We start from the raw sequence: 25,911 nt of genomic DNA, 5'->3' as shown, positions 1-25,911 counted from the left end.
AAGAGTAATAATATTACTTTACTTTTATATTACATATTACTTTCCCCCTTTCCACCCGCAAAAATATGTTTGCCCCGCACAAAGTTTGCAACGGAGATTAATATTTTTGTCATCCTTGACAGACACAAAGTCAAAATAGTGTCGATACTTCCAGCCGTGGAAAGTAAATGTACGCTGTTCATCATCATCCGCCATGGTTTGATTTGTTTTGAGAAACGCCGCCACGCTGTCAGTTGTCAACACACTAGGCTACGTCATAAATGTGTGCAGGCTGCGGCACGTTCTAAAAGGAACAGATCTATAAGCTACTATGCACCTCAGCGCAGTGTGCTGATAGCTTGTATATCTGTTCTATCTTTGCACGCAACAACCCCGGTACTATACATGAATTATACGTTTAACAGCCATTGTAACGGGTAACGAGGCCCTTATTTGGCGGAGTAACGAGGTATAATATTACTTTTCCGCAGAGTAGTCTCGTTATATTACTCGTTACTGGGTAAAGTAATAATATTACAGTAATATATTACTTAGTAACTCGTTACTGCCCAACACTGACCATGAGAGTGTATGAGAAAGGGAGGGTGAGGGAAGGAAGAGGGTGGGGGGGAGTGGTGGTGGCCAGACAAGAACATGCCCAAAGATAGCAATGGAGAGAGAGAGAGAGAGAGAGAGAGAGAGAGAGAGAAATCGAGAAACAGAGTGAAAGAAGTGAGTGAGAGAGAGAGAAAGAAGTGAGAAGGAGGAGAGAGATGTAACCAGTGAGGGACGGGGGTTGCGGCCCAGCAGACCCATGCAGAGCGGTGCTGTGTCTGTCAGCCCAGAGCAGAGGCCCAAGCGTGTGTGTCTACCTGCTGGACAGGCCGTGTCCAGGTGGTGCTGCGGGTGTCATGGTTGACGTAATATCTGCGTCCCTTGGCGTCCTTCCTCTCCTCCCATCCCGGAGGCAGGCCTGGGGTGGTCAAGGCGTAGGCCGCTGAGGGCTGCTGGCCAAAGCAAGAAAGAAAAAAAAAAAAAGGGAAAGTTAGTCCAGCTGGAAAACTGCCATTGAGGAGGATCTTTCTATCTAGAGAGAACATCAGATGGGGACTGCATTTATCACAGCATCCACAGATGGTGGGTTATCATCAAACTGAGGGAGAATTTGCCCTCCGGCAACAATAATAATTTGCCTTTTACAACAAGCAGTTTAACATAAACTCCCAGGAGTAGGAGGACAGGACAGCAAAGAGACACACATGAAGCAACGACATAAAAGCCTTTCTGAAACCACTAGAGGGTACAGGGAACACTAGTCATTAAGCACACAGGGAGAGAAAAATGGATGTTCTCTGGAGAAAATAAAACCATTAAAACTGTAACTTTAACTGTATGAGACAAAAAGGTGGTATGGACTTCAAATAGAAAACACACACACACACACACACACACGCACACACACACACACACACACACACACACACACACGACCACATTGGACTCCACATGAAGAAATACTGAAACATGTGTGCCACTAATTGATTTGTGAAGTTGGTAGATATCTCCAACACTGTGTGGCTGTTGGAGCCCATCGAATGGATATACAAAGCCATGAGTGGTACAAATCCTATTGAGCCATAACGTTTCGCCCAACGTGGAATTGGAAAAACAGCTTTGTTCATAGATTGAAGCAAAAGACTGGTGCGGGAAAGGAGATGATGTGAGGTGTACTGATATCTAGGGATGCTCCGATCTGGATTTTTGGGGCCGATACCGATCACCGATTTTTTTCCTCAAGATCAACCGATACCGATACCGATTTTTAAAAAAAATACATAACTGTAGGCCTACTGACTGGATAGCCTACATATTTTTTGCTTTTTAGACAAAAGTTTTGATCCATTAGGCACCAAGCAAACGCAGACCCATTTTTATGGCATAGTAAAAGTCTGGCCTATCACCCAGTTAGGGCCTGAAGCCCAAGTCAGTGATATGGCTGTATAAAAGACATCATAAACGTGGCCTTCATGGTTTACATACTGTTACGTCCTCCTATGTTTTCTGTTCAGTTATCTGTCTTCCCCAGAAAAGAAAAAAAATAAATCGGTTTTTGCGATCGGCCATTTTTGCCGATCACCGATCGAGTCATTTGGAGTGAAATCGGCCGATTTAAATCGGTGGCCGATAAATCGGAGCATCCCTACTGATATCACAGTTACATTGTATTATAGACTGGGACTTTACCATGGGCTCCTCAGCGCCTGTGACAGTTTGAGCTCTGGTTCTTCTGGTCACGGAGCTCTGCTGGTAAACAACAGCTGTCTTTAGAGGGAGACATGGAAGTGTGCTGGGGGAGAGGTGGGGGGGGGGACAGAGGTGTGGTGTCCCAGCAGAGATAGGGACAAGTGGGTGAGGCGAGGGGAGGTAGTGGGGTGAAGCATGGTGGAAGTGGAAGTGTGTGGTGGGGGGGGGGGGGGGGGGGGCAGGGCTCCTGTGATGAGGAGGGAGTGCTGGATAAGTGAGATACCTCAAAAGCAGCAGACCATACATGGAGGGGAGGGAGGTGGGGGTGTCAGTAACGGGCACATGAAATCAGATCACTGTGGATTATCATTGTTTGATTGGATTACGGGGTGAAACATGGGTCAAAAAGCGAAAAATTGCTTTTAAAAATAAATATATAAAGCTTACTTTCAAATTGACTAATTGGTTGTTAGAGCGATTAGGCTTAATTGGTTATTTATAGACCACCTTTTCACTCAGATCAGTGAGAAAGCCACATTCTCACAAGATAACAGAGTGCTGTGTCCCTGTTTCTTTCATGTAAGCCTAAAACTCTTCCCTATGTGGGAGTTCACCGTCTCACATGTCTACTGCTTTGATTCAGAGAAAACTGGGGAAAATAATAATAATTCACCCCTAAACATGTTCTAGTATAAAACCCTTCCATCCACCCTTCATAGTCCCAAAATATCATCACTTTAAAGCACAAGAGCCTCATTAATATCCTAACATGAAGGGTGTACTGACACAATTCTCTTTTGAGTGAAATGCCTCTTTAAAGCTTTCTTTGAGAAACCTGTGTGAGATTAAACTGGCAGAAGGAGTGTTGCTGATTGGATGGCACTGCGTTGGCCTGAGCTAACAACAACACCACCTCCCACTCAGCTAATAGCAGAAAGATGGTGGGACCGTGACTGTGACTAATGGGTTCCCACACTCCGTGGATGCACAGTCCCCACTAAAACCTACTCTGCAACTGGCTGCTTCTACGCCGCTCTTTGGCGTTAATTAACACTAGCACTCTGACGGAAGAGTTTATGCAGGAGTACGTCAGCGCGAAACACGACTAGGGATGGGAATTGATAAGATATTATGATTGATACCGATTGCATGATCGATTCTGCTTATCGATTCCATTCTTTGTCGATTCCCTTATATCGATTCCTGTGCGGGGACCACACAGATTTCACCCTGATTTCAATTTGGCTAGGTGACATAAAATTCTAGTACATTTGGTTGGATTATTCAGCCCACCTACATTCCATCCTGTGACTGTGATATTATTTAGCAATGTTGTGTCTATTGTTTGTGACATAATAGGGATGCTCCGATTTATCGGCCACCGATTTAAATCGGCCGATTTCACTCCAAATGACTCGATCGGTGATCGGCAAAAATGGCCGATCGCAAAAACCGATCTTTTTTGCATTGCTCTACTTTTCCGACGTGCGAATGCGGCAGCGGAAGGATCCGACTCGTGCATGGCCATGTCGTCAGTTTGGCAGTTTTTCACAGTGTCCCCCAAAGATCCGAAAAATGCTATATGCAACGTCTGCAAACAAGACATCTCTCGTGGAGGACAGTCAAGTAAGTCGTACAATACGACAAACCTTATACGACATTTGACGAATCATCATGTAAAGGAGTTTCGTGAATATGAGAAGCTAAAGGCTACTGCAACATCAGCAGCAGCGGGCCCGTCTATGAAGCTAAAACAGCCCACAGTTTTGGCAGCGTTTCAAAGCAGCGAGCCATACCGTAGCGATAGTAAAAAAGCAAAAGACATAACAAAGGCAGTAATGGAATTTATTGGGCTAGATGAACAGCCACTATCAGTGGTACAGGAGGCGGGTTTCACACGGCTGTTAACCCATTTGGATCCGCGGTACAAAATACCCGGACGCAAGTACTTCACCGACGTCGCTTTGCCCGAGTTATACCAGACCGTATATAACAACATTAACACCCTTCTACAAAGCAACGTAACTGCTATTAGTTTTACCTCGGATATTTGGAGTTCAAGTGTGTCACCGATGTCCATGCTGAGTCTTACCGCACCATTCCGCTTGTTAAGTCGTGACGTGTTTCCGGGGCCAAAGTTGGCTGAGGCGCTGTCTTCGAAATGGCGAAATAATAATAATAATTAATTATATTTATATAGCGCTTTTCCGAGGCTCAAATACCCTGACAATATGGAGAAAACGGGAAAGTGCTGTGTCCCTTGTTGAATGAATAGATCAGAGTCTAAAAAACGATTAAACTGTCATTCTACCGCTGTAGTTCACAGTCACTCTAGTGCGGGGAATTTCTGATTTGGACTCGGAAATGGCTAAACGTCACTTTTGACGTCAGACTTAACAAGCGGATGGATCAACGAAAACTTTGAACTGAAGCAGGCGGTTCTACACTCCCAAGAGTTTTCAGGTTCACACACGGCTGCGGCGTTGGCAGGTGCATTCAACACTATGTTGGAGTCATGGAACATCCCGAAAGAAAGAGTGCATGTGATACTTCGGGACAATGCCCAAAATATGGCAAAGGGCATGAGAGATGCTGGTCTACCCAGCTTAGGCTGCATGGCACACAGCCTGCAACTTGTCGTGAAAGAGGGACTGTTTTTTTTGATTGATTGATTGATTGATTGAAAACTTTATTAGAATGTTTGCAGAAGTAGGTACATGAAAGTACATATTACATACAAGGTCAAACTAAAAGGATAAAAACCCAAGAAAGCCACTGGCTTATTTCAATTGGGGTCCTTGATTTTCAATTCATCGTTACATGTAAGACAGACATAAGAAAAGAACTAGTACTATCTACATGATAATACAGACAAATAACTATTACTATCTACAAGATAAACGTACATCCATCATGAGAAGAACAATACAACAAAACATAAGGTATGTAGGACAGGTGGGGACATACACCACAGGTGGGGGCGGGGGACAAAACACAAAGTATGTACAGTGGGTAGTTCGGGTCTTTTAAACTGATTTTTGTTTTAGAGGGTCCAGTTACGGATTGCAGCCTCCTGTACACTCTGTTGTCACAGCGTGCCATCCGTGACATACTGGCTATGGGGAGACGAATTGTCGGACATTTTAAACATTCGTCTTTGTCTTATTCGCGTCTTCAAGACATACAGAAACAGCTTGGTCAACCTCTGCATAGATTGCAACAAGATGTAGAAACGAGGTGGAATAGCTCTTTTTATATGCTACAGAGTCTCCTCGAGCAGAAACGCGTGTTGCTGTCCTATGCAGCCGACTACGATTTGCCATGCACCTACAACGCCAGTCAGTGGAAACTGATGGAAAATATAGTGTCACTCACTACTTACACCATTCGAGGAGCTTACACGAGACATCAGTTCATCAACAGCGTCGGCAGCGGATGTTATTCCAGCCATCATGGCACTGACCCGTCTGCTCCAGACAAGTGCTGAAACTGACCAGGGTGTTAAGACGGCGAAAGAAACACTTTTGGAAGCTCTCCGAAAGCGATTCAGCCTCATCGAATCTGAGCCTCTCTACGTCCTGGCTACAGTACTTGATCCCAGGTGAGTATTTTTTTCTGTAGGTTTACCGCAAATAAATAAATGTCAGGCTAATGTTTTATTTTGTCATGAAAGGTACAAGGACCGTTACTTCACAAACGATGCTTGCAAGACCCATGCACGCACATTGCTTTCCGGTGTTTTGATTGATTGATTGATTGAAAACTTTATTAGAAGATTTGCAGAAGTAGGTACATGAAAGTACATATTACATACAAGGTCAACTAATAGGATAAAAACCCAAGAAAGCCACTGGCTTATTTCAATTGGGGTCCTTGATTCTCAATTCATCGTTACTGGCCTGGCCACAAAAGCAGGTTAGAACTGTAGTGTAGAATAGAACGTTTAATTTGTCGTATACTGTATAACGAGTACAGAACTGTTAGGCCTGCGTTTAAATTATTGGCCCCGTTTGTCCCTACAGTGTCTTCAGACTTAGACCCACCTCGGACAGGCGAAGAAACGCACACAGAGCCTCCCCGCAAAGTGGCCCGAGCAGGGTCGTTGCAGGCCATGTATTCCGAAATATTGAATACTCAGGAGGAACAGGGTGCTCCCGACAGCTGTGATTCTGCAAACTTGCAGACTAAATTCTATCTCTGTGAGGCACCGATAGCACGAAGCGCACCACCTTTGGCTTTCTGGCAGGTCAATAAGGACCGTTTTCCAGCGCTTGCCGAGGTTGCCCGTGTGTATCTTGGCGCACCCTGCACAAGTGTTAACAGCGAGCGTCTGTTCAGCACAGCGGCACACATTATTGATGAGAAAAGAAATAGACTATCATCAAAGAATGCAGAGATGCTGATTTTCATAAAGATGAATTTACCCTCCATGCTTACAGAGTGAAGTTCTGTATTTCGAGTATAGGATTTAGCATAGGACTGGGTCTGGCATTCATTTTAATATTTGTAGAAATTAGGCTACCTTTGTTCTTTCACATTCTGTTTGTTCTGTTCCATCTTTGTTCTTTCACATTTATTGTTCATTTGTATTGACACATTTCATTGAAAATCTGAATTTAGAGTTGGGACTGAGGTTCAGATATTTTATTTATTATTATTTATTTATCTTACTGTATGTAGGCATTTGCCCTCCATGCTTAGAGTGAAGTTCAAGTGATATGAGACTTCCATAAATATTTTCATATACCGGTAATGTCCCAATTTATTTTCCTTTTTTTACCAAGATGTTGGCAACTTGTATAGCCTATTGTTAATTAAAAGAGGTTACATTCAAATTAAATGTGTCATTTAGCATTTGTCTGATATACTGTATATTGAAGTAGGCTATATATATATACTGAATAATTATTTTGAGGGCCTATTCAGGGGGCAGGGGGAACATTGATTGGATGACACAGGTGGACTTGAGTGAGGATTCCAAGGGCAGGAACACAGGTGGATTTGATGATTGGACACGTGGACTGGGCAAAACGATGAACACCTGGGGAAGACAGATAACTGAACAGAAAACATAGGAGGACGTAACAGTATGTAAACCATGAAGGCCACGTTTATGATGTCTTTTATACAGCCATATCGACTGACTTGGGCTTCAGGCCCTAACTGGGTGATAGGCCAGACTTTTACTATGCCATAAAAATGGGTCTGCATTTGCTTGGTGCCTAATGGATCAAAACTTTTGTCTAAAAAGCAAAAAATATGTAGGCTATCCAGTCAGTAGGCCTACAGTTATGTATTAAAAAAAAAAACGGTATCGGTATCGGTTGATCTTGAAAAAAAAAATCGGTGATCGGTATCGGCCCCAAAAATCCAGATCGGAGCATCCCTAGAATCAGATACACTTGAGAATATTTATTTTAGTTTTAACCCCAAAAGATACTTCACCCATGTTTAACCTCACATAAAAAAAAAAGAACACACAAAACAAAAATTCGAACCTGAATTGAACAGGAAACCGCAAAGGGCAGTTTCAAAAAGGGACAACAGGTTCGATACATAAAAAATAAACCAGTGTGGGTCCGTAGATGCCACTGACTAGTCTAGGCGAACTGAACTTGTCTCCAGTTTAAATGGAGCAGTATTCGTTTGAACAAGAAAATAAAAGGAAACTATCCTGCCTGAGCATTGCAAAATATGTAACCTGCTATTAATAAAATAAACAATTAACTCAAGAATAGTTCAAATATCAAAATGTAAAGTTAGACTGCGAAAATAACTTTAATTAACAACGTTTAAGTGCTGTAGTTTATAATACGAGAGAGAGGTAGATAATGTATATTCAGGTTTCGGGGCCGTTGTTTACCTTGGGATTGTTCTCACATGGCTACCACTTGCTCCAACTAAGCCACGGGGGCTTGTCAAGAGTCAAGAGTCAAGAGTCACTTTATTGTCCCATCACTGGGAAATTTGTATTGGGCTTACACCCCACAGCAGCCAACAAAGAGCAACAGACAATACAGGATATTAGCACACAAACAGAAGGCGGACCTGATTAAAACAAGAGTGGGAATAAAATGATAAGCAAGATAAGTTACATTCATCTGGTGCAGTTTAAAAGTTTAACAGAAACGGGAATAAAAGAATTTTTAAATCTATTTAATCTAGCGCGGGGGACTCTGAACCTCCTCCCAGAGGGCAGCAGTTCATACTCTGCATGTAGGACATGGGAGGGATTCATGAGAATTCTACTAGCCTGTCTGAGAGTAGCCTGTTCAAAAATAGACTGCAGGGATGAGTGGTCTTTCACCCCTATGATCTTCCATGCAGTCTGTATCAGTCGGACCAGTTTGGACCTTAGTTTTACAGATAGGTTACCAAACCAAGATGTAATGCCGTATCTGATGAGACTCTCTAAGACAGACTGGTAGAAAAGTAGCATAAATTTTGGGTCAACACCATGAACTCTAAGGCGGCGTAGTAAGTGTAGTCGTTGTTGTAATCTGCTACAAAGGCTGTCTACATGAGTGCTCCAGGTGAGTGAGTTATCAATGAAAACCCCAAGATATTTGTAAGAGGCGACCTGAGAGATGGATTGTTTGTGGATGACCACAGGCCTGTGGTCCCCAACACCTCTGGGGTCGAACACCATCTCCTCAGTTTTCTTAACATTTAAAACCAGGCAGTTAACATCACACCATTTAACAAACCTCTGGATTTCAGAATAATAGTCATTTAGGTCACTGTCCTTTTTGATTAAAGCAAGGATGGCAGTGTCATACGAAAATTTTATGATGCGGTTGCTAGGGTAGGTGCTTCTGCACTCGTTTGTGTATAAAGTAAAGAGCACAGGGGAACTGACTATACCCTGTGGAGCACCAGTGCTTATGGTTCTGGGTTCCGAAAGAGTGCCATTAACACTGACCCGCTGTGTGCGGTTAGTTAAAAAGGAGTGATACCATTTTATAATGAGGGGGGGGACATTAAGCCCATTTAACTTCTCAATTAAAAGGTGCGGCTGTATCGTGTTAAAAGCAGAACTGAAATCAACAAATAGGAGTCGGACATAGTAGGTAGGGTCCTCTAAGTGCTTAGATATGAAGTGCACCATGGCTGAGGTTGCATCATCTGTGCCTGTGTTACATCTATACGCAAACTGAAAAGGATCCAGAGAGCAACTGACTGCATTTTTCACTTTACATATAAAGGAAAACATGGCAGCACCGATAAGAGAATTGATAACCTCGGATGTTATTGACACCGATGCATCGAAAAATGTGTTACCAGTTCTCACCTGGAAGCGGATCTCGATTGCCATCCCTAAACACGACTGTGTTTAGGGAATTCAGTTGCTGTCCGTCCTACAGGTGGTTTTTAGGGATGCTCCGATTTATCGGCCACCGATTTAAATCGGCCGATTTCACTCCAAATGACTCGATCGGTGATCGGCAAAAATGGCCGATCGCAAAAACCGATCTTTTTTGCATTGCTCTACTTTTCCGACGTGCGAATGCGGCAGCGGAAGGATCCGTCAGTCGCGAATGCGATGCAGCAGCGGAAGGATCCGCTGTCAGACTCGTGCATGGCCATGTCGTCAGTTTGGCAGTTTTTCACAGTGTCCCCCAAAGATCCGAAAAATGCTATATGCAACGTCTGCAAACAAGACATCTCTCGTGGAGGACAGTCAAGTAAGTCGTACAATACGACAAACCTTATACGACATTTGACGAATCGTCATGTAACGGAGTTTCGTGAATATGAGAAGATAAAGGCTGCTGCAACATCAGCAGCAGCGGGCCCGTCTATGAAGCTAAAACAGCCCACCGTTTTGGCAGCGTTTCAAAGCAGCGAGCCATACCGTAGCGATAGTAAAAAAGCAAAAGACATAACAAAGGCAGTAATGGAATTTATTGGGCTAGATGAACAGCCACTATCAGTGGTACAGGATGCGGGTTTCACACGGCTGTTAACCCATTTGGATCCGCGGTACAAAATACCCGGACGCAAGTACTTCACCGACGTCGCTTTGCCAGAGTTATACCAGACCGTATATAACAACATTAACACCCTTCTACAAAGCAACGTAACTGCTATTAGTTTTACCTCTGATATTTGGAGTTCAAGTGTGTCACCGATGTCCATGCTGAGTCTTACCGCACAATCCGCTTGTTAAGTCGTGACGTGTTTCCGGGGCCAACGTTGGCTGAGGCGCTGTCTTCGAAATGGAGAAATAATAATAATAATTAATTATATTTATATAGCGCTTTTCCGAGGCTCAAATACCCTGACAATATGGAGAAAACGGGAAAGTATTGTGTCCCTTGTTGTATGAATAGATCCGAGTCTAAAAAACGATTAAACTGTCATTCTACCGCTGTAGTTCACAGGTACTCTGGTGGGGGGAATTTCTGGTTTGGACACGGAAATGGCTAAACGTCACTTTTGACGTCAGACTTAACAAGCGGATGGATCAACGAAAACTTTGAACTGAAGCAGGCGGTTCTACACTCCCAAGAGTTTTCAGGTTCACACACGGCTGCGGCGTTGGCAGGTGCATTCAACACTATGTTGGAGTCATGGAACATCCCGAAAGACAGAGTGCATGTGATACTTCGGGACAATGCCCAAAATATGGCAAAGGGCATGAGAGATGCTGGTCTACCCAGCTTAGGCTGCATGGCACACAGCCTGCAACTTGTCGTGAAAGAGGGACTGTTGTCACAGCGTGCCATCCGTGACATACTGGCTATGGGGAGACGAATTGTCGGACATTTTAAACATTCGTCTGTGTCTTATTCGCGTCTTCAAGACATACAGAAACAGCTTGGTCAACCTCTGCATAGATTGCAACAAGATGTAGAAACGAGGTGGAATAGCTCTTTTTATATGCTACAGAGTCTCCTCGAGCAGAAACGCGTGTTGCTGTCCTATGCAGCCGACTACGATTTGCCATGCACCTACAACGCCAGTCAGTGGAAACTGATGGAAAATATAGTGTCACTAGTCACTACTTACACCATTCGAGGAGCTTACACGAGACATCAGTTCATCAACAGCGTCGGCAGCGGATGTTATTCCAGCCATCATGGCACTGACCCGTCTGCTCCAGACAAGTGCTGAAACTGACCAGGGTGTTAAGACGGCGAAAGAAACACTTTTGGAAGCTCTCCGAAAGCGATTCAGCCTCATAGAATCTGAGCCTCTCTACGTCCTGGCTACAGTACTTGATCCCAGGTGAGTAACATAGGCTATTTTATAGCCTATTTTTTTCTGTAGGTTTACCGCAAATAAATAAATGTCAGGCTAATGTTTTATTTTGTCATGAAAGGTACAAGGACCGTTACTTCACAAACGATGCTTGCAAGACCCATGCACGCACATTGCTTTCCGGTGTCCTGGCCACAAAAGCAGGTTAGAACTGTAGTGTAGAATAGAACGTTTAATTTGTCGTATACTCAGTATAACGAGTACAGAACTGTTAGGCCTGCGTTTAAATTATTGGCCCCGTTTGTCCCTACAGTGTCTTCAGACTTCCCACCACGGACAGGCGAAGAAACGCACACAGAGCCTCCCCGCAAAGTGGCCCGAGCAGGGTCGTTGCAGGCCATGTATTCCGAAATATTGAATACTCAGGAGGAACAGGGTGCTCCCGACAGCTGTGATTCTGCAAACTTGCAGACTAAATTCTATCTCTGTGAGGCACCGATAGCACGAAGCGCACCACCTTTGGCTTTCTGGCAGGTCAATAAGGACCGTTTTCCAGCGCTTGCCGAGGTTGCCCGTGTGTATCTTGGCGCACCCTGCACAAGTGTTAACAGCGAGCGTCTGTTCAGCACAGCGGCACACATTATTGATGAGAAAAGAAATAGACTATCATCAAAGAATGCAGAGATGCTGATTTTCATAAAGATGAATTTACCCTCCATGCTTACAGAGTGAAGTTCTGTATTTAGAGTATAGGATTTAGCATAGGACTGGGTCTGGCATTCATTTTAATATTTGTAGAAATTAGGCTACCTTTGTTCTTTCACATTCTGTTTGTTCTGTTCCATCTTTGTTCTTTCACATTTATTGTTTATTTGTATTTACACATTTCATTGAAAATCTGAATTTAGAGTTGGGACTGAGGTTCAGATATTTTATTTATTATTATTTATTTATCTTACTGTATGTAGGCATTTGCCCTCCATGCTTAGAGTGAAGTTCAAGTGATATGAGACTTCCATAAATATTTTCATATAATGTCCCAATTTATTTTCCTTTTTTACCAAGATGTTGGCAACTTGTATAGCCTATTGTTAATTAAAAGAGGTTACATTCAAATTAAATGTGTCATTTAGCATTTGTCTGATATACTGTATATTGAAGTAGGCTATATATATATATATATACTGAATAATAATTTTGAGGGCCTATTCAGGGGGCAGGGGGAACATTGATTGGATGACACAGGTGGACTTGAGTGAGGATTCCAAGGGCAGGAACACAGGTGGATTTGATGATTGGACACGTGGACTGGGCAAAACGATGAACACCTGGGGAAGACAGATAACTGAACAGAAAACATAGGAGGACGTAACAGTATGTAAACCATGAAGGCCACGTTTATGATGTCTTTTATACAGCCATATCACTGACTTGGGCTTCAGGCCCTAACTGGGTGATAGGCCAGACTTTTACTATGCCATAAAAATGGGTCTGCATTTGCTTGGTGCCTAATGGATCAAAACTTTTGTCTAAAAAGCAAAAAATATGTAGGCTATCCAGTCAGTAGGCCTACAGCTATGTATTAAAAAAAAAAATCGGTATCGGTTGATCTTGGGAAAAAAAATCGGTGATCGGTATCGGCCCCAAAAATCCAGATCGGAGCATCCCTTTTTGATCACGATAGTGACACGACTTAGTGACATGACTAACTAGTCGTCAATTTCATTTGACTTATATGCTGCGGAGCTAGCCTGCATCTTAAACCTTAGATGTATTCGATTTGCACTTCCATAAGACCATGTGACACAACTAGGGTTCTACCCGGTCAGTGCAGAGATGTAGTCTCAGAGTCTCTGTCACCCAGCCGTTTGTGACTAACACCACTTGGCTCCGCTCGCTACCTCTGTAGTAAAACAGGAAACCGCACGTCAAACCATTTTACGGTAGCCTTGTCATGGGCTTTTGTTTAGACTGACGGGAATCCGGGGTGCCCTCCCTCTCCCTCTCCCTCTCCCTCTCTCTTTCTCTCTCTCTCTCATGTGGGGCAAAAGCATGTCGAGTGCACCTAAGGATCGGAGATTCCCCTCTGAATGATCCAGAAGTCTGTTATTGTAATTATAAAGTCCTATCCAACTCATCCAGTCCATTCAAAGCTGATACCCACCCATTATTCGGGCCAGGAAAATAAAGCTGATCTCAGCACCTGTACTTTTCCTTAAGCCCTGCCTGCCTGGGCCCCAGTGACTCAGATGTGTGATGCTTTTGATTAGGATTGGGTTACTGCCACGCTTGCTTCTGTTCCAGAGCCCACAGGGTCTGACACAGCAGCAGCAGAGCTGTGAGGGAGTGAATCACGGAGAGCAGAGAGCTGGAGGTGGAGGAGGTGGTGAGAAGGAGGAGGGTGAGGAGGAGTACAGGAGGTGTGAACACAAGCAAGGAAGAGGAGGAAAGAGACGAGGAGAAAAAAGGTGTACCGCTGGGGGAGGTGGTGGCTGGGCTTGGTCGCTGACTCCGTCTGTCATACTGGAGGAACGCATTCTGGTGGAGAGCTGACTCTGCTGAGGGGAAGAGAGATAGAGGGGGGGGGAGAGAGAGAGAGAGTGAGAGAGAGAGAGACAGAGAGAGAGAGCGAATATAAAGTGAGAACTTTATTTCCAACCCATCATTCAGCCTAGAGTCCTAGGTTGACACGGCTCTCTCCCGTAGTTTCCAGATGATGTTCCAGTGTGACTGGTCTTAGAGAGAGAGTCTCACCACAGCACCGCTGGGTCCTGCCACCTCTCCGTTGGTGTCAGGGGCGGGGGTGAGGGACAGCCGCAGGTTGATCTCCTCAGAGAACTCCTGGAGGGCTGGCGTCTGGGAGGCGGGGGTCGTGGAGGACGAGGAGGAGGAGGGGCCGGGCGGAGACTCAGCCAGGGTGTCACTAGGTTCCTCCTCAGTGATAGGCTCCCAGGGCTGAAGAGAGAGGACATCAAAACGATTGGCTCAACTTGGCTAATATGAGCTAATAGCTGGCTAATAATGGGTAATACCACGGCCCATGACTACAGCTATACTCTGTAGTGAATGCCTTTTGACCAATTGTCATCTTCCAACGACATGGCGTCACTCCTAAAAGCATGCAAATCACCTGGTTCTAGAGGCCTCAATTACTAGCCAGAGCCCCCTAGGTTCAAAGATCACAGAGGTCCCACTCACGTCGTCGATGTCTCTGGGCTCCACATGCTCGTTCTCCAGGTCCTCGCTGATGTGGCGCCTGGAGCGGAACACCCTGTGGGCCTCCTGGTTGATCTGACGCTGCTGATTGTCGTTCTCCGTCTCCGAGATGACATCCCTGAAACAGATACGGGGTGTTTACAAACAAACAAACAATCGCCTGGGATTCTTAGATAGGACTGGGGAACCATAGAGGAAACCCCAAAACAAAATGGACCATTCAAACTGTAAGTCGTGTGTGGGTAATTTCTCGTGTGAGTATTGCAATTCCAGTAATGTCCCGGAGGTAGGACAACTGTGTCCTCTAGCTCCCGCTCCCTGCTCTGCTGGTGAACTAAGTATGAACTTAGTTCAGACGCCAACAACGTCTAAGCATAATCTCTTATGATGTGATGTGGTGCAGAATGGGTTGTTTTAAGGGAGGTGGATGACGTTAATTGAGCTTGTATGGAGAGGACACAGACGTACACGTGGCTGGGGCGTTTCCACTGTGTGTTGCGGTGGTTGTGGTTGACGTAGTAAGTACGGCCCAGGTTGTCGATCTTCTCCTCCCACCCTGGGGGGAGGGGGGCCGGGACCTGCTGGGGCCGCTGGGAGCCCGGGTCAGCTGAGTCCGCCGCCTCCCAACCCTGCTGCAGTTAGAGAGAGAGAGGGGGAGAGAGAGAGGGGGAGAGAGAGAGGGAGGGAGGGAGGGAGAGAATGAAATAAAGAAAAAGAAATAGATGCTGCAGCGTCAGGGGGGAAAAACCCTGGGCTTTGGCTTGTGTTACATTCCACCGTCTGAGACTGAGCAAGAAGACGAGATGAGACGTTTGAGGAGTGACATTTTAGGTTCCGCTTATTTCAGCTGGCCTGCTAAATGTCATCTTATCTATGCTGTCTTTCATTTCCATACAGACACAGAAACACAGACACGCAGACACAGACACAGACGACACACACAGACGACACACACAGACAGGCGCGCACACACACACACGGCTCTCTAAAAGATCTGATTTCTCAAAATGAGGGTAAGTGGTGTATAAATGGTCTTTCCAGAGAATGAGAGGGACCAGACCCAGACGTTTTCTCCAGACTCTCTGGCTGGAACAGTGCTTACCTCTGCCTCCTCCCTCGTCTCAGCTGTCTCCTCCTCTTGACCTCCTTGCTTTGGCAGGTAGGCCATCTTCAGACGCAAATAACCCTTCACCCGGGACTTGTGACTGGATAGAAGATCACAGCAGAGCAGAGTTATTCATGGGAAACTAGGGGAAGTAGAGGATGTCTCTCTTTTTTGTCCTTCTTTTTTGCTCACCACCACCCCATCAGTAGGGGACAAAATATCATAATAAAAAATAAAAAAGGTTATTTTTTATTTTTATTACAAGCTATGTTGAATAAAATGCATTGATCTACATGGTACTTTGATAGAACATTGTATTTCCCATCCCTCTTTGAGCTGCTCTGAGCCATTCCCATCTCTCTCTGTAAACACCTTTTTCTTTATTACCTGCTGGCATATTAGTTTCTATTTTGCAGTGGTGTTGTATAGAATTCCTAAAAATACTCCATCTGCAAAGCCTCCACAGATTTTAAGCTAGAGGATCAGTCTTAACTAACGATAATGATGAACAAAATACTATAATAACCTAAGCATTGGCTTCGTAAGGTATCCAACTATTCTCATTGGATTAAGGACCTGAGAAAGGTGTTCAATGTCATCTAGAACTGACCTTCGAGGTCGAAGGAGGAAGTCTTTAAACGTGTATGGCCGCTCCATCGTGGGGTCCTCCGTCTAGAAAACAGTATTGAATATAAGAAAACATAGATGAAACTAGAACCCTCACAAACACTGTTGTTCAGCAAGTAAACTTTTGGAAAGTGTCCTAGTATGAGTGATTATGCAACACACCCCTAACACTAACCCTAACCCTCTCCTGTTACATATTTAACAGGCTTCAGTGATAAACAACTGTGGCAAGGTGGAGTGGTCGGTACTGGCAGTTGTGGTATTATTATTACATTATATATAATATATTACAATATATACTGTATATTATCTGATATTAGAGGCATGGCAGTAATACAGACTACATGTCTGAGATGTGCTTGAGGAAAGAATGGTTCCTAGCAGAGTTCAGGGGTCAACTCCATTTCGATACAGGAAGTCACTTGAAATTAACTGCGAATCCAACTGAACCCTGATTCAAAATCAACTTTAACTAGCTCAATCGAAACCGGAATTGAACCCAACCACGGTCGAGTGGGGCTGCTATGACCAGATCACAGCCAGCAAGCCAAGAGTGAGGAGATGACTGTGACTGGCCCCCAGCAGACAGCGCCGCTGTAAGGGCCTTTCAGTGATGAATCACTGTGACTCATATGAAATCCTTCCTACAGAAATGACCTTTGGAAGAGAAACACCAGAAAAGACCCGGTGAGTAAGACGACGCTACGGACGACAGGGGCGATAACACCCCCACAGACCCAGACAGGGATGCATGTGTGCACTTACAGCGAAACAGACACTGGCCCAAATTCAATCAATTACAGATGAAGTCATTCATCCCCGCTGCACACAACACTTAAAAAGGGACACTTTACACAAAAAAATTGTTAGCACAAAATCGTTGACCATGTCCAGATCAACGGCTTCCAAATGCATTCTGTAGATCTGGTGGAGCTGGGGATCAGCAGTTCTTACACTGAATGACATATTTGCCCGTAATCACATGGTTTTGAAACCTGCAAGGAGCTTAAGTGTGGAGTGAGCTTTCTGTTCCCGAATTAGCTACTGCCTGGTTTGTTTACATCCATAAGCACCACGCACACACACATCCATCACTTCTGTTTACTAACATGGATCTTAGCTTACACACACCTCCGTGGCTGGCTGGGAAGCGCAAGGCACATTGGACACCGTAGGATTTAATCATTCTGACATTTTACCTCAGATAAAAGGCCATTTTCTCTCTTATTTCACCGATTGTTATTTATATTTCCTGGGTATGTAGACAACAAAGACCACTTTTAACTGAAAAGTGAAATGTTCCTTTAAGGACCGCAACTTCAGTTGACACTATCTGCATTTTCATCAAGCATCGTCATCACCAACTGACTACGTCTTTTGTGTATTGTGTTGTGTCCTGTGAGTCAACGTCTCTTGTTTTTGACTGTTGCAAAACCGATTTCCTCATGAAGGATGATGCAGTGTGTTACTGCTGCTGCCTCTGCTACTACTTCTCATGGCAAACTGCGCTGTAGGTCAACTCCATGTTTTAACCCCATTTAAACTGACAGAGCCCACAAACACTTCCTCTCAAAAACACGGTCATTGATGCAAAATCCCACCAAGTGCAGAACGGAGGGGTCGTTATTTAATGCGAATTCCCTAACCATAGGGACAATAGCAGGTGCAGCGTAGTCGTGGATAATTAACTTTACTATACCTATGCTGATATGCTTACAGTTTTATCACTTTTAAAGTACCACTTAAGAGTCATGACCTCTGCTTTAGGGTGAGCTCTGAGTGAGCTATTTGAAAAAGAGATGATAGGTATAATTGATAATAAGTAATAAGTACAGCATCAGTCAAATCTGTGAACTGCAGGTAAAAACTTTTCATAGGTGGCCAACTGGAGATTGTTTTGGGACTCAAGTTACAGTTACAGGCATAGATGTCATCCGAGCATATTCTTTCATTACCGGTAAAACTATTAGCCTACTTACTACAATTCAGTGTAATCTAATCAGAAGCTTCAGGTATAGAGTTTGTTATTGTTGCTGACATCTGACGCCAGTCAGCACAATGGTGTGTGTGTGTGTGTGTGAGTGTGTGAGTGTGTGAGTGTGTGTGTGTGTGTGTGTGTGTGTGTGTGTGTGTGTGAGTGTGTGTGTGTGTGAGTGTGTGAGTGTGTGAGTGTGTGAGTGTGTGAGTGTGTGAGTGTGTGAGTGTGTGTGTGTGTGTGTGTGAGTGTGAGTGTGAGTGTGAGTGTGTGTGTGTGTGTGCCATTATAACCAGCGTGGTGTCCCAGACCAGCCCTGCTGTTTACATTCCAAATGGATTTCTTTCCACTCCTAACAGGGGTCTGGTCTCCAGTGTTTTGCTGCTTAATTACAACAACAGGTTCCTCCCTCTCTCACGCACGCACGCACACACACACACACACACACACACACACACACAACCCTCCTCCCTTCTCCCTGACCTTCAGAGGTAACTAGGCACAACAAACCTGGAGATAAGAAACAGCTGAACATTCTAAAACCACACAACTCTGTGTATTTTACACACACTCACACACACACACACACACACACAACTCTGTGTATTTTACACACACACACACGCACACGCACACGCACACGCACACATAAACAGTGCACTCACCGGCAAATGATTAAGAGGCACATCGACTTGTCCAAGGAAGTCATCTCTCGTCTGCAACAGAAAAACAGAATAATAACATCAGAACGATGACTCTGGCATCAACTGTGAGGAATGCCAACTCCACTTTCAGCAGCAGGGCTTGAAGGGAAAATGTGGAAACCCAGACCAGAGAGATGAGAGAGGGGGGGGGGGGGGGGGGATTATACCGCCGTGTCACCCCAGCATTAGAGTGTGTGTGAAAAGCAGATGCACTGAAAGAGGAAAGGTGAGCCGTTTCACTGGAGGAGGAAGAGGAGATGGGGGATCATTTAGAGGGGGAAAACCCATGACCCAGAGAAGTAGCAACAACAACCAGATGAGGGCGAGAGACAGGGAGAGAAAAAGGGGGGGAGAGGAGAGAGCTAAGAGGTGCGCCAAATCACGTGAGCCACAGTCATTCATTCACCTAGCACCCTTATTAATGCCAAGAGGAAAGTGTTTGATATTTCACTCACAGGTGATTGAGTCACACCGGCAGCCACCAGTGATTATTACCTGTACGAGGTTGAAAAGCCCATTCTTGGAGTGATCGTGACCCAAGACAGCCTGTGTGTGGGGACACAACTGGTTTAGACAACAGAGGGAGACGCAGGAACTCTAGCCACATACTAAATGGCCAAGTAGGGTGGAATTGTTGTGTGGGTTCAGGACAGGGTCACGGACTGCTTACTGGTTTGCTTTCACACTTTCAGAGGGTCCTTTTGGGGTTCTATGGGGTGTATGTGTTAAATCACTTTTAAAGCCAACTAAAACACATTTGAACACTACACAGAGTTTCATAGTAGGCTGTGGTGGACCTGACAGGGGAGAAGAAGGAGTAAGTAATAACATAAGTAAATATTACAGCCGGCCTTCTGGACGTGTTCCGGCGTCAAGCCTTTGTCATCACAGAGCGTTACCAACACTCTCTGTGCTGAAGAAAGCTTGAAGCCGAAACACGTCCAAGAGTGACTGTGCTGATTAGTCACGTGTCCAGAGTGACATATGCTGATGCTGCATGCTGTGAGTGCATGCTATGACTGTAGGCCATATTATTTTAAGAATTGGATCAACTCTGGGCTATACAGCATCCAAAGACACTAATCAAAAATCAAGCATTTCTGTCGCATACATGGTTATATAAGACGGTAACTCTGTATGAACAACATGCCATTCCCACTACTACAGTTAAACAAGCTAGGTGGTAGGATTAGCTAAAGTGGTGGACTACGTGAGAAAACACCCAAAACCTTCACAAAGCTAGGATTAGGACACAAAAAGTATTGATATAAATGATAGCTCTTTTTCTACTTGACACTGCGCCAAACCGTGGGACTTTCCACTGACATTTAGCATGAACCTCGTCACAAGCACTGTAGCTGGGCAGTGGATTAAGGAACTGCCATTCAATGATGAAAGGTTACAAATGAGTCACACATACACGTTTTCTTGGATTTGTTTTTCAATTTGCCACAGGAAAAAGGAATTTGTAACAGCAAAAACAGAATCTAAAAACAATTGACCAGTAACTAAGTGGAACTCTGTTTTCTTCCTCCAAACTCATTCAAAGCTAGCGCAAGTTAGGAAGTAAGTAGGTATTTTAACAGTGAATAGTAAAACCCCAAAGGTCACTCCAACATTGGTTGTCATGTACAACAACAACCAAGTAGAGCGTGAGTAAGTGTCGTATCACCATGGAAACCATTCCTACTAAATCACTCAGGTGAGGCACAGCACACTAGTACAGGTACACATACGGGCACTACTAGTGTTATCGAAGCGGCGATCCGTGGACGGAAGATAAGGGTTTTCTTTTGACGCTTCTCATGTCCTGCTCACATAATGCGCCTTTTAAGATACGGTTGGCCGTTGAGTGAAATATTTGCAGAGTCATCAGAGGGTCACAGCTGAGCCTGCAGCTGCCTCCCAGGGCCATATTACACTGGGGTGTGGGGGGGGGGGGGGCAGAGAGAGAGAGAGAGAGAGAGAGAGAGAGAGAGAGAGAGACATGTAGAGGTAGGGTAGAGTGGGAACACTAAGGGACAGGGACTCCCACCAAAACAAAGACAAAGTGATGGAAGTATAAAACAGAGAGGGACGGAGGGAGGCAGGGGAGCTACTAGGACTGTGGTAGACAATCAAAGATCAAAGAGCAGGCTATGCCAGGGTGGGCCCCTGTTTTTTCAACTGAGGATATATATATATATATATATATACACACGCATATATATACACACACACACACACACACACATCTACTACAGAGTGCGTGTTTGAAAGCCTTGAGTGGGTACGGTTGAGTTACAATGCCATGCAACCCCCCAGGTCCACTGAGGTGCCTGAAAAAGCTCTCACAACAATCCCTCCCCGAGTCCCCGCACATGCATGCTGACAAAAATAAAGCTGGAGCCCCCCCTGGGCAAATATAGCCCAGCCTCCAGCCAGCCAGGGCTGTTTGTGAATGGCAACTGCCCGGGGTCTGAAGTGGGCCATGACATACCTGTGGCGTCTAAAGCCTGGCACACATGGACACGCATAGGGGCTTATTTCAGGGGTACTACGGCCACAAGGCGCTTGGGAAAGGCCTGTCATTAAAGGTCTATATGAGGGTTTCCCCTCCTATATGGGATAGGTCGAGGTAAGGCAACACCACGAGTGTCTTCATAGAGGACTGTTTGATTGAATGCATAGCACGAAACACACGAGAAGTGCTTTCGTTGTTTCATTGATTTTGACGCTACAATGTTGGCTGCTGTCTGTTTTGATGTGCCACTGTGAAGCAAAATGTCCACATTGCGTGGACAATAACATTATTTTGTCCTATTTTATATTGTCTATTATTAATTTGATGATATAATAAGAGTGATATGTTGAGGGGAGAGCAGAGATAGTTAATGCTTGGCAATCGTTATGCCAGGGGAGAACCGTCACTGAGGTAGCCTACTAGAAGTCACTTTGAAACGATAAGCCTGTTCATATCCAGAGGTGCTGACGTAGCATGTACATTACTAGCCTTAAAGCCTTAATACATTTCCAGATAGATTAAGACCCAAAGCCTCCATGCCAGTAAGCCTCCATCGGAAGGTACTGCGATCATTCAGAGACACTTCCTTAAGCCACCATTGAGAGAAGAGGGAGGAGTTGTGACTAGACTCCAACTGCATCAACGCTCTGGTCCCATTCATCAACACACAGCTGACAATAAAACGTTTCAGCACTGATGGCCAACTACAAACCACATTATATAAGAAGCATACAAATTGAGAAGATAGTTCCAAGGAGAGGATAAGCACAGATTGGTAAAGCATACCTACATCACAGCAACATCAAGAGACTCCAAGCTTTTAAAAAATGTTGATATAGATAGCTTGTTAAACTTCTTAATCGTCATTTGGGCAGTAATGACATCTTAGATCTTAATCACCCGTGCAGCTGTTGGAAGCAACCCATACCAGCCCAAGCTGAAGGAGACATGTCGCTTTCAAAATCAACAACCACGCTTGAAACAGATCTAAAGATAGCACAGCCAACTCTTAAACAGCACAGGCCGCAGTGCATCACCAAAAGCTAGACACTGACTGCAGCGAGAAACAAGTGCTTGTCTTGTTTTCCTAAAGCGAATAAGAATCCATGTGTTAAAGTGTGTAAAAGTTCAAATGCCTGTGGTTGCGAAAGGAAAGTCATTGTGGTTAAACCCAACTCCTGGCCCTGTGCTCCTGGACATTCTCACTTCCCAGAATGTGACCACCCCTTTCCTGCCCCTACCGCACGGTGCCACAATCTCATCTGCCATGTGACCGGATTAGATATTAACCAAAATGATTATCAACAAGGGAGCCATAACAAAAACTTTTCCATGAATAACTATAGGTATTACATTCACTCGCTCTCAGGTGCCTACAAAAACATTAGGATGAATCATTTACTATGGAAAACACACACATACAGGCCACTTATTAATTTGAAACAAAATGTCAACAGACCACTCACTGTTGGACACACTGTGTGTTCTGTGTTATGTGTTATCATTTGACAGTTGTATTCCCAATAATCATTACCTGAGGACTAATCCTGGTGGGCCCATTTCCAAAGCTTATATCCTGTGCAGTGTGACTGTGATCTCCCCCCTGACTGAAATAGATCTTGAAGTGAGGCTGCCTTTTGGGGGGCTCCCTCCTGATTTTGAAAGTACAGCCCTTAGCTCCGTCTTCAACCTCCATACTCTGACTGTCCACTTCAGAAGTGCATCCCTGGCTGGCCTGAGCGTCAGAAACAGGACTGAGTCTCTGAGGGTTCCCCAGGGGCAGTCTCTGGTGGGAAGAGTTTCTCTCCAGCCGGACCCTGGGGTACCGCACCACACGCCCACCATTGGAGGCGGTGAAGCCCAGATCAGTGCCCTCGCTTGGGGCTGAGCTGGCTTGCCTCTCCGGGTCCGGCTGGAGCTGAAACACAAGCCTTTGAGTGCCGCGACCGCTGTCAGAGTTCTGCCGTACAGACCAGCGGCAAGGACCGCCTTGCCCACCGGAGCCAAGGATTCTGAACTGCTGGACTTCAGATCTGTCCGGAGAGTTCCTCTGGATAGAGAAGCCGATTCCAGGCGGACCTCCGTTGGACAAGGCGACAAGACCGTTGGGACAGTCTTGGGGCGTGATGCTGAAAACCCTGCGCTTGGCTAGAGCAGGTTCATTCGGTTGACTCTGTGCCAGGGTGGAGCAGGCTGGGGCGTCAGGAGGAGTGTAGTCGGGAGGCGGAGAAGAGTAGTTCCTGCCCGGCTCGGTGTAGGGCGGAGCTGGGCCTTGGGTGTAGCCGGGTGGCGGAGGCTCTTCAGTGGGACCGGCGGAACGTTGGAGAGAGATCTGCATGGAGGAGCTTTTGGTGGGCCTCGGTTCCGCTGCCGGGGTCAGCTGAGGGATGAACATGGAGGAGCTGCGTTTGAGCGAGGCGTCCGAGGCCAGGGAGCTCGGAGAAGGCCCAGAGAAGGTGCGCAGTGGCTGCCGCCGCTGCATGTGGAATGTCATGGCGACGTCGTCCTGAGTCGCGTCTTCCAGCTCCTCCATCTCCGGGGCCGTGTTACTGCGGCCCGAGCCAAAGTAGAGACGCAGCCGGTGGGACATTTTCACCTCCCCGCGCGCTCTGTCTACCACTCCGTCTCAGTCTCTCCCACTTCTTGTCTGGCTGATCCCCTTTCACACTCTCTCCCTCCCCTCTCCTCCTTTTTCCCCTCTCTCTCTCTCTCTCTCTCTCTCGCTCGCTCTCTCTCCTACTCTCCCTCCCACAGCATACAGAGCCGAGTACAGAGGAGCCGCTCACCCCACAATAACAAGAGAGGCAATGCCAGGGAACTGAGAACTCCAAGCTACAAACTCCAGGGAGAGGGGGAGAACGAGGGAGAGAGAGAGAGAGAGGGAAACAAACAAAAAAAAAGGATCCCATGTGCCAAACTGTTAGCACTGCCGACTGATAGCGACAGACAGCAGAAATAGCCAGAGTGACAAGCAGCATTCCAGGCATGATTGGATAAGGGCGCCCGGCGCTCCTGCTTACCGAGGTGAGGGTAGGATGGCAGTGGTCATGTGACTCCGATGGCTCCCACCCCCGTGTGCCAAACCCCCCCCCCCCCCCCCCCCGCCACCCCCCACCTCTATGCTGGCTGTTTTAACCCCGAGCCAGGGGCGAAACAGCACCCTCTCAGCTGCTCCTTATCCATCAGGAGGATGGGGCCCCGTGGGAGGGGTGGGGACGGGGGGGCTCACACACCGCTGAGTCAGGCGGCATAGACCTGACATGGCCATAAATCTGTGCCAGTGGCCAAGACGCTACAACTCACCACGCCAGTCACACAGCACTCGACACCCACGGGGCCCTCTAATAAGACAAACACTGTGCCCCTCTCCAGGGGTGGGAAGTGGCACACACATAAACACACTGCCAGGCTGCTCAGCTTCCACAAACTATCAGGTGGCTTTTATAAACCCACATGCTTGATTCAAGTGTCACTGGAGATAATAAGCAGCGTTGATGCCTCTGGACTAAAATGTACGCCTGTGAGGGTTTAAGCAACATCTCTCAGGGCTCTGCCACAAAAAAGAAAGAGAAAAGAAAAGTGCATGATACTAACAGACGCAGATGCTGACGCTCATTGCAGAACGGCTCAGAAGCACGGCTCTCAGGATATTACATTTACATTTTAACCATTTAGCAGACGCTTTTATCCAAAGTGACTTACAATTAGAGAGGGTTACAGACAGTCACCCTGGAGTAGCTTAGGGCTAAGTGCCTTACTCAAGGGCACACTAGTGGTGGTGTTCCCTGGTGAGATTTGAACTCATGACCTTCTGATTACCAATCTGTCCACTATATGATCATAAAGCAGTGCATGTCACGCCAATACATGAAGGAGAGCACATTGCACATTTCACTATGTGGCGCCTGTAGCTGGGGATCTGGGATGTTCTGTGACACCATGCAAAGAATGGACAAAGCCTATGATAATGTGGCCTTTTAAAAGGCGTACAGTAACCATAGTGGCTGCTTTGTTCCGGTGGCTATGGCAGCTGAGCCCTATGGTCTCCTCAGAGCGTCAGAATATCTCAGGGAGACAAGTGGACGGCGGCGATGACAGCCCGACATCTTATGGTGCGTCAGAGGGCAAGAAAAAAAATAAAGAATGTTCTGGATTGTCAGAGGGGCCATTGCTGAGGGGAGGGTATTGTTTCCCGCACACACAGCGTGGTGCAACGGAACAAAGAGGCAGCATGGCGTAACCGTTACTGTTGAATCATCGCCAAAGCCAGTGGTACTACAGTACGTACGGTAGAGATAGGCCATTTGCTTCTAGTACAGCTGGAATCAGCAGTGCAGCATTGTACATTCTTAAA

The 25,911-nt window shown here is 45.8% G+C and overlaps 2 protein-coding genes across 2 annotated transcripts in view; both read right to left on the bottom strand.

Moving 5' to 3' along the window:
- The window catches only part of LOC308154723 (E3 ubiquitin-protein ligase NEDD4-like), a gene marked incomplete at its 5' end in the record, with an annotated part of 59,204 nt that overhangs the window by 21,792 nt on the left and 11,501 nt on the right, over positions 1-25,911 (bottom strand). Inside the window, 10 exons of the mRNA XM_080527911.1 lie at positions 852-986; positions 2,224-2,280; positions 13,902-13,985; positions 14,182-14,382; positions 14,626-14,761; positions 15,112-15,272; positions 15,746-15,848; positions 16,359-16,420; positions 19,016-19,066; positions 19,550-19,600. Of these exons, the coding sequence (XP_080384037.1) occupies positions 852-986; positions 2,224-2,280; positions 13,902-13,985; positions 14,182-14,382; positions 14,626-14,761; positions 15,112-15,272; positions 15,746-15,848; positions 16,359-16,420; positions 19,016-19,066; positions 19,550-19,600 (1,041 nt within the window). The remainder of the gene's footprint in view (positions 1-851; positions 987-2,223; positions 2,281-13,901; positions 13,986-14,181; positions 14,383-14,625; positions 14,762-15,111; positions 15,273-15,745; positions 15,849-16,358; positions 16,421-19,015; positions 19,067-19,549; positions 19,601-25,911) is intronic.
- Positions 23,059-24,147, bottom strand: LOC308154828 (uncharacterized protein; the record flags this gene model as incomplete). Its single annotated transcript, XM_080528046.1, has 1 exon — positions 23,059-24,147. One exon carries the CDS (start codon positions 24,145-24,147, stop codon positions 23,059-23,061), a length of 1,089 nt encoding a protein of 362 aa, XP_080384172.1.

Source organism: Nansenia antarctica (genome assembly GCF_963989245.1).
Source record: "Nansenia antarctica genome assembly, chromosome: 4".
In the NCBI taxonomy this organism is placed as follows: Eukaryota; Metazoa; Chordata; class Actinopteri; order Argentiniformes; family Microstomatidae; genus Nansenia; species Nansenia antarctica.
This window is presented reverse-complemented; position numbering and strand designations above follow the sequence as displayed.